Source organism: Oncorhynchus gorbuscha, unplaced genomic scaffold, assembly GCF_021184085.1.
Source record: "Oncorhynchus gorbuscha isolate QuinsamMale2020 ecotype Even-year unplaced genomic scaffold, OgorEven_v1.0 Un_scaffold_8815, whole genome shotgun sequence".
NCBI lineage: Eukaryota > Metazoa > Chordata > Actinopteri > Salmoniformes > Salmonidae > Oncorhynchus > Oncorhynchus gorbuscha.
In genome coordinates this window covers 1-9,293 of record NW_025751914.1, presented here as the reverse complement: position 1 = coordinate 9,293, position 9,293 = coordinate 1, and the positions used below count along the sequence as shown (strand labels likewise).

General features: G+C 50.6%; 1 protein-coding gene across 1 annotated transcript; it reads right to left on the bottom strand.

Annotated features, from left to right (window-relative positions):
• Positions 1 to 1,972: 1,972 nt before the first annotated feature.
• LOC124030017 (transmembrane protein 178B) lies at positions 1,973 to 9,284 on the bottom strand (the record flags this gene model as incomplete). The annotated part of the gene is made up of 2 exons (XM_046341537.1): positions 1,973 to 2,295; positions 9,272 to 9,284. Coding segments are annotated over 2 exons (264 nt in total), but the record flags the coding sequence as incomplete, so codon positions are not given.
• Between the last annotated feature and the right edge of the window lie 9 nt (positions 9,285 to 9,293).

The following is a 9,293-nucleotide window of genomic DNA, read 5'->3' as shown; positions in this document are numbered from 1 at the left end:
ACACACAGTTCAGTACAACACACAGTTCATTCAGGATGGGTTTCAGTCAACACACAGTTCATTCAGTACAACACACAGTTTATTCAGAATGGGTTTCAGGATGATACACAGTTCCTTCAGGATGGGTTTCAGTACAACACACAGTTCATTCAGGATGGGTTTCAGTACAACACACAGTTCCTTCAGTATGGGTTTCAGTACAACACACAGTTCATTCAGGATGGGTTTCAGTCCAACACACAGTTCATTCAGTACAACACACAGTTCCTTCAGGATGGGTTTCAGTCCAACACACAGTTCATTCAGGATGGGTTTCAGTCCAACACACAGTTCCTTCAGGATGGGTTTCAGTCCAACACACAGTTCATTCAGGATGGGTTTCAGTCCAACACACAGTTCCTTCAGGATGGGTTTCAGTCCAACACACAGTTCCTTCAGTACAACACACAGTTCATTCAGTACAACACACAGTTCATTCAGTACAACACACAGTTCCCTCATTCAGGATGGGTTTCAGCCCAACACACAGTTCCTTCAGTCCAACACACAGTTCATTCAGTACAACACACAGTTCATTCAGTACAACACACAGTTCATTCATTCAGGATGGGTTACAGTCCAACACACTTCCTTCAGGATGGGTTTCAGGACGATACAAAGAAAAATGAATTAATGTATAGAATGTTAGATGACTGAGGATAGACGGGGCTTGAAGAAATAGGTATGTGTCTCCATTGGCGCCCTATTCCCTATAGCCCAATGACCTAGAGTAGATCTGAGGAACACACAGCTAGTCCAATCGGAAGTCTCCCAACAAGCTGAGGTGTCTCTTTAGAACAGGATGTGCTCTTTATAATACTCCAACCTTTGACCCTCTCAGTTAGTGTTGATTTAACCCTCTTCGACACAGGAGGTTGGTGGCACCTTAATTGGGGAGGATGGGTTCGTGGTAAATGGCTTGAGAGGAAATAGGTGGAATGGTATGGAATGGTTTGGTTTCCATGGTCTCCATGTGTTTGAATGGTTTGGTTTCCATGTGTTTGAATGGTTTGGTTTCCATGGTTTGCATGTGTTTGAATGGTTTGGTTTCCATGGTTTCCATGTGTTTGAATGGTTTGGTTTCCGTGGTCTCCATGTGTTTGAATGGTTTGGTTTCCATGTGTTTGAATGGTTTGGTTTCCATGTGTTTGAATGGTTTGGTTTCCATGTGTTTGAATGGTTTTTGGTTTCCATGGTTTCCATGTGTTTGAATGGTTTGGTTTCCATGATTTCCATGTGTTTGATGCCATTCCATTTAGTCCGCTCAAGCCATTATGATGAGCCGTCCTCCCCTCAGCAACAACAGAGTTTCAGTTATTCTCCTTGTTGTGGAGGCTGGTCACCATGATGAGTTAGTTCCTCTGAGGTTCAGACTGTTGTTCTTGTAACTCCCATCCCTTGTTGTGGAAGGGGTAGAGGCTGGTCACCATGATGAGTTCCTCTGAGGTTCAGACTTAATGTTCCTGCTGAAAAGTGTAATGTCCAATATGTCCCCCCGTTGTTGTCACTCCCGTCCCTTGTTGTCCATCCGTCTGTCATCGTTCATTGAAAGGTTCCTCTCGTTCCTCCCAGAAGGCCGTTTCATGGTACATCCATTTCAAGCATCACAACATCCGCTCCCCGACTACAAACCCCCCTCCAGCACAACTTCAGATCGATGATTAGATTTTTCTGTCAGTTCGTGTGTTTTAAAAAAAACAACAATTGTTTTTCAAGAAACCAGATCATGTTTATACACACACACACACTTTAAACATGTTTATACACACACACACACACTTTAAACATGTTTATACATACACACACACACACTTTAAAAAAGAAAAAACAAAACATTGTATTTAAGTGGCCAGTAAATGGTTAATTAAATGAATGCATGGATTTGTCAACTCATTGTTACATTTTTATTTGTTAAATTCTCTTTGTTACGGCTGTCCTGTGTGGTTAAAGGTGCTATCTATCTAGGACTGGACCTCCAGCCCCTCTATCCTCCATCCCAGTCCCTCTAGCAGACCGTCCCGTTCTCCTGCCTCGACTTGGGGCAGGTGGATCGAGGGATGGGCTGGACGGAGGGAGCCAGGGTGCAGAAGAAACCAGCGATGAGGGTGAGCCCCAGACCTCCCCAGGCGCAGAACATAGACCAGCCGTAGCCGTGGCCGATGTCGTCCGGCAGGCCGTACAGATAGCGAGGATAACGGGACAGCTCGAAGTTGATCCCCGCCACGCAGGTACAGAGAGAGATTATACAGAATGTGCCTGGGGAGGAGAGAGAGAGAGGGGGAGGTGGGGAGAGGGTAAGACGGGAGGTGTCGAGGGAGAGAGTAGGGGAAGATAAAGGAGAGGGGAGGGGTGGAGAGAGGGAGGTTAGGGAAAGGAGCGAGGGAGAAGGTGGGGATAGGGAGAGAAGGAGAGAAGGGAGAGAGAAGAGGTGGGGAGAGGGAGGGAGGGAGAGAGGGAGAGTGGGAGAGAGGAGGTGGGAAGAGGGAGAGAGAGAGAGAGGAGGTGGGAAGAGGGAGAGAGAGAGAAGGTGGGAAGAGGGAGGGAGGGAGAGAGGAGGTGGGAAGAGGGAGAGAGAGAGAGAGGAGGTGGGAAGAGGGAGAGAGAGGAGGTGGGAAGAGGGAGAGCGGAGGTGGGAAGAGGGAGAGAGAGAGAGAGAGGAGGTGGGAAGAGGGAGAGAGAGGAGGTGGGAAGAGGGAGAGCGGAGGTGGGAAGAGGGAGAGAGAGAGAGAGGAGGTGGGAAGAGGGAGAGAGAGGAGGTGGGAAGAGGGGGAGAGAGGAGGTGGGAAGAGGGAGGGAGGGAGGGAGGGAGGGAGGGAGGGAGAGGAGGTGGGAAGAGGGAGAGAGAGAGAGAGGAAGTGGGAAGAGGGAGAGAGAGAGAGAGAGAGGAGGTGGGAAGAGGGAGAGAGAGAGAGAGAGAGAGGAGGTGGGAAGAGGGAGAGAGAGAGAGAGAGAGGAGGTGGGAAGAGGGAGAGAGAGAGAGAGGAGGTGGGAAGAGGGAGAGAGAGAGAGAGAGAGGAGGTGGGAAGAGGGAGAGAGAGAGAGAGGAGGTGGGAAGAGGGAGAGAGAGAGAGAGAGAGGAGGTGGGAAGAGGGAGAGAGAGAGAGAGAGAGGAGGTGGGAAGAGGGAGGGAGGGAGGGAGGGAGGGAGGGAGGGAGGGAGGGAGAGGGTTACAGTGATGCAATAAGAACGATGTTCACTTGGTGTTTGAGTGTGAAACCGTTTATCAGTAATATAATACAACATTCCTATCATCATTATTTTGGAGAACCAATTTCCAACACATTCAGACTGTGAACATTTTGTACAAAAAAAAAAACTGTCAACATTGTACAGCATTAAAATACATTACTTTTTTCCCAACAGTTCCTCTCTTGTGTGTGTAGATTGAGGGTGTAATTCCACCCTGACTATGTGAGCTGGGTGTGTAACACCACTGGGCTGTGTCCCCAATGGCACCCAACACCCCTGTATAGGACACTACTTCTGACCAGGACCCAATGGCACTCAACAACCCTGTATAGGACACTACTTCTGACCAGGACCCAATGGGTATGTGCAAACCAGCTGGCTGGAGTGTTTACGGACATATTGAATCTCCCCGTCCCGTAAATGACTATCACCCCGTAGCACCGAACTAAATGAACTAAATGACTATCGCCCGTAGCACTGAGCTAAATGACTATCACCCCGTAGCACTGAGCTAAATGACTATCACCCCGTAGCACCGAACTAAATGACTATCGCCCCGTAGCACTGAGCTAAATGACTATCACCCCGTAGCACTGAGCTAAATGACTATCACCCCGTAGCACCGAACTAAATGACTATCGCCCCGTAGCACTGAGCTAAATGACTATCACCCCGTAGCACTGAGCTAAATGACTATCACCCCGTAGCACCGAACTAAATGCCTATCGCCCCGTAGCACTGAGCTAAATGACTATCGCCCCGTAGCACTGAGCTAAATGACTATCGCCCCGTAGCACTGAGCTAAATGACTATCGCCCCGTAGCACTAAACTAAATGACTATCGCCCCGTAGCACCGAACTAAATGACTATCGCCCCGTAGCACTGAGCTAAATGACTATCGCCCGTAGCACCGAACTAAATGACTATCGCCCCGTAGCACCGAACTAAATGACTATCACCCCGTAGCACCGAACTAAATGACTATCGCCCCGTAGCACTGAAAATGACTATCACCCCGTAGCACTGAGCTAAATGACTATCACCCCGTAGCCCGAACTAAATGACTATCGCCCCGTAGCACTGAGCTAAATGACTATCACCCCGCAGCACTGAGCTAAATGACTATCACCCCGTGCACCGAACTAAATGACTATCGCCCGTAGCACTGAGCTAAATGACTATCACCCCGTAGCACTGAGCTAAATGACTATCACCCCGTAGCACCGAACTAAATGCCTATCGCCCCGTAGCACTGAGCTAAATGACTATCGCCCCGTAGCACTGAGCTAAATGACTATCGCCCCGTAGCACTGAGCTAAATGACTATCGCCCCGTAGCACTAAACTAAATGACTATCGCCCCGTAGCACCGAACTAAATGACTATCGCCCCGTAGCACTGAGCTAAATGACTATCGGCCCGTAGCACCGAACTAAATGACTATCGCCCCGTAGCACCGAACTAAATGACTATCGCCCCGTAGCACTGAGCTAAATGACTATCGCCCCGTAGCACTGAGCTAAATGACTATCGCCCCGTAGCACTGAACTAAATGACTATCGCCCCGTAGCACTGAGCTAAATGACTATCGCCCCGTAGCACTGAGCTAAATGACTATCGCCCCGTAGCACCGAACTAAATGACTATCGCCCCGTAGCACTGAGCTAAATGACTATCGCCCCGTAGTACCAAACTAAATGACCATCGCCCCGTAGCACCGAACTAAATGACTATCGCCCCGTAGCACTGAGCTAAATGACTATCGCCCCGTAGCACCGAACTAAATGACTATCGCCCCGTAGCACTGAGCTAAATGACTATCGCCCCGTAGCACCGAGCTAAATGACTATCGCCCCGTAGCACCGAACTAAATGACTATCGCCCCGTACCACCGAACTAAATGACTATCGCCCCGTAGCACTGAGCTAAATGACTATCGCCCCGTAGCACCGAACTAAATGACTATCGCCCAGTATCACCGAACTAAATGACTATCGCCCCGTAGCACTGAGCTAAATGACTATCGCCCCGTAGCACCGAACTAAATGACTATCGCCCCGTAGCACTGAGCTAAATGACTATCGCCCCGTAGCACCGAACTAAATGACTATCGCCCCGTAGCACTGAGCTAAATGACTATCGCCCCGTAGCACCGAGCTAAATGACTATCGCCCCGTAGCACCGAACTAAATGACTATCGCCCGTACCACCGAACTAAATGACTATCGCCCCGTAGCACTGAGCTAAATGACTAAACCGGACTAAATGACTATCGCCCCGTATCACCGAACTAAATGACTATCGCCCCGTAGCACCGAACTAAATGACTATCGCCCCGTAGCACTGAGCTAAATGACTATCGCCCCGTAGCACCGAACTAAATGACTATCGCCCCGTAGCACCGAACTAAATGACTATCGCCCCGTAGCACCGAACTAAATGACTATCGCCCCGTAGCACCGAACTAAATGACTATCGCCCCGTAGCACTGAGCTAAATGACTATCGCCCGTAGCACCGAACTAAATGACTATCGCCCCGTAGCACCGAACTAAATGACTATCACCCCGTAGCACCTATCACCCCGAGCACCGAACTAAATGACTATCGCCCGTAGCACTGAACTAAATGACTATCGCCCCGTAGCACCGAACTAAATGACTATCGCCCCGTAGCACCGAACTAAATGACTATCACCCCGTAGCACCGAACTAAATGACTATCGCCCCGTAGCACTGAGCTAAATGACTATCGCCCCGTAGCACTGAGCTAAATGACTATCGCCCCGTAGCACCGAACTAAATGACTATCGCCCCGTAGCACTGAGCTAAATGACTTTGAGAGACTAGTCAAGGATCATATCAACTCTACCTTACCCGACACCCACTACAATTTGCATACCACCCCCAATAGATCCACGGACGATGCCCCCACCAGGCAACAACACCTCCGCCTCGCTGATCCACAACACGAGAAGCCCCCCCAGGTGGTGAGAGTAGGCAACAACACCTCCGCCTCGCTGATCCACAACACGAGAAGCCCCCCCAGGTGGTGAGAGTAGGCAACAACACCTCCGCCTCGCTGATCCACAACACCGGAAGCCCCCCCAGGTGGTGAGAGTAGGCAACAACACCTCCGCCTCGCTGATCCACAACACGTGAAGCCCCCCCCAAGTGGTGAGAGTAGGCAACAACACCTCCGCCTCGCTGATCCACAACACCGGAAGCCCCCCCAGGTGGTGAGAGTAGGCAACAACACCTCCGCCTCGCTGATCCACAACACCGGAAGCCCCCCCAGGTGGTGAGAGTAGGCAACAACACCTCCGCCTCGCTGATCCACAACACCGGAAGCCCCCCCAGGTGGTGAGAGTAGGCAACAACACCTCCGCCTCGCTGATCCACAACACGAGAAGCCCCCCCAGGTGGTGAGAGTAGGCAACAACACCTCCGCCTCGCTGATCCACAACACCGGAAGCCCCCCCAGGTGGTGAGTAGGCAACAACACCTCCGCCTCGCTGATCCACAACACGAGAAGCCCCCCCAGGTGGTGAGAGTAGGCAACAACACCTCCGCCTCGCTGATCCACAACACCGGAAGCCCCCCCAGGTGGTGAGAGTAGGCAACAACACCTCCGCCTCGCTGATCCACAACACGGGAAGCCCCCCCAGGTGGTGAGAGTAGGCAACAACACCTCCGCCTCGCTGATCCACAACACGGGAAGCCCCCCCAGTCGGTGAGAGGGCCGCCCCCCCATCCACATCTACAGGGCCGCCCCCCCATCCACATCTACAGGGCATAGGGTCAAAAGTTTCGGGTACCTCGGCATGCACGTCACTGACACCCTGAAATTGTCTCTTCACACTGACAGCACGGTGAAGAAGGAACAACAGCACCTCTTCAACCTCTTCCAATGTGGCTTGGCCCCCTATGACTATGACCCTCAAGGGTTTATACAGATGCACCATTGAAAGGATCCTGTCAGAATGTATAACAGCCTGGTTCGGCAACTGCAACCTGCCTACAACTGCAGGGAATTTCCAGAGGGTGGTGCGGTCAACGCATCACTGGGTTCACACTGCCTGCCCTCCAGGACATCTACAACACCCGGTGTTACAGGAAGGGAATTTGGTGCGGTCAACTATAGTCACTGTTACTAGCCTCCCCCCAGTACCCTGAACTATAGTCACTGTTACTAGTCTCCCCCCAGTACCCTGAACTATAGTCACTGTTACTAGTCTCCCCCCAGTACCCTGAACTATAGTCACTGTTACTAGTCTCCACCCAGTACCCTGCCCTGAACTATAGTCACTGTTACTAGTCTCCCCCCAGTACCCTGAACTATTGTCACTGTTACTAGCCTCCCCCCAGTACCCTGAGCTATAGTCACTGTTACTAGTCTCCCCAGTACCCTGAACTATAGTCACTGTTACTAGTCTCCCCCAGTACCCTGAGCTATAGTCACTGTTACTAGCCTCCCCCCCAGTACCCTGAACTATAGTCACTGTTACTAGTCTCCCCCAGTACCCTTAACTATAGTCACTGTTACTAGCCTCCCCCCAGTACCCTGAACTATAGTCACTGTTACTAGCCTCCCCAGTACCTGAACTATAGTCACTGTTACTAGTCTCCCCCAGTACCCTGCCCTGAACTATAGTCACTGTTACTAGCCTCCCCCAGTACCCTGAACTATAGTCACTGTTACTAGTCTCCCCCAGTACCCTGAACTATAGTCACTGTTACTAGTCTCCCCAGTACCCTGAACTATAGTCACTGTTACTAGTCTCCCCAGTACCCTGAACTATAGTCACTGTTACTAGCCTCCCCCAGTACCCTGAACTATAGTCACTGTTACTAGCCTCCCCCAGTACCCTGAACTATAGTCACTGTTACTAGTCTCCCCAGTACCTGAACTATATTCACTGTTACTAGTCTCCCCCAGTACCCTGAACTATAGTCACTGTTACTAGCCTCCCCCCCAGTACCCTGCCCGGAACTATAGTAATTTCTCTGCACGTACTATAACATCAGTAAAACTTTGTAACAATCAATCAACTTGAATCTGACCGGGCCACAGTAATCTGACCTGGCCACAGTAATCTGACCTGGCCACAGTAATCTGACCTGGCCACAGTAATCTGACCGGGCCACAGTAATCTGACCTGGCCACAGTAATCTGACCTGGCCACAGTAATCTGACCTGCTTTATTCCCTCTGTTTTTCTTATATTGTAACCATCTCTCTCTCTCTCTCTCTCTCTCTCTCTCTCTCTCTCTCTCTCTCTCTCTCTCTCTCTCTCTCTCTCTCTCCCTCTCTCTCTCCTCCTCTCTCTCCCCCTCTCTCTCTCCCTCCCCCTCTCCCTCGCTCCCTCCTCTCTCTCTCTCTCCCCCCTTCTGCCGTGCATGACATAATTTATTAGTGTGATGTTACCGCCACTGTCTCCCTGTGTGTGTGTGGGGGGCATGGAGAATGCAGGCTGTTAATCAGAGTCACCAGCACTACTAATGAGAGTTCCCTCAGCACCTCCACACCACACAATCAGTCCTCGATGTGGCTGTTGATGCTATGCTCTTTCACAGCAACCCCGGTGTGTATAGAGTCGGTGTGTATAGAGTCGGTGTGTATAGAGTGTGCTGTCTCTTACCTCCCATGAGGAACAGTATCTCTGTTGTCCTCTTACCTCCCATGGGGAACAGTATCTGTGCTGTCCTCTTACCTCCCATGAGGAACAGTGTGTTGTCCTCTTACCTCCCATGAGGAACAGTATCTGTGATGTCCTCATACCTCCCATGAGGAACAGTACTATGTTGTCTCTTACCTCCCATGAGGAACAGTATCTGTGTCCCTCTTATGTCTATGTTGTCCTCTTACCTCCCATGAGGAACAGTATCTATGTTGTCCTCTTACCTCCCATGAGGAACAGTATCTGTTGTCCTCTTACCTCCCATGAGGAACAGTATCTATGTTGTCCTCTTACCTCCCATGAGGAACAGTATCTATGTTGTCCTCTACCTCCCATGAGGAACAGTATCTGTGCTGTCCTCTTACCTCCCATGAGGAACAGTATCTG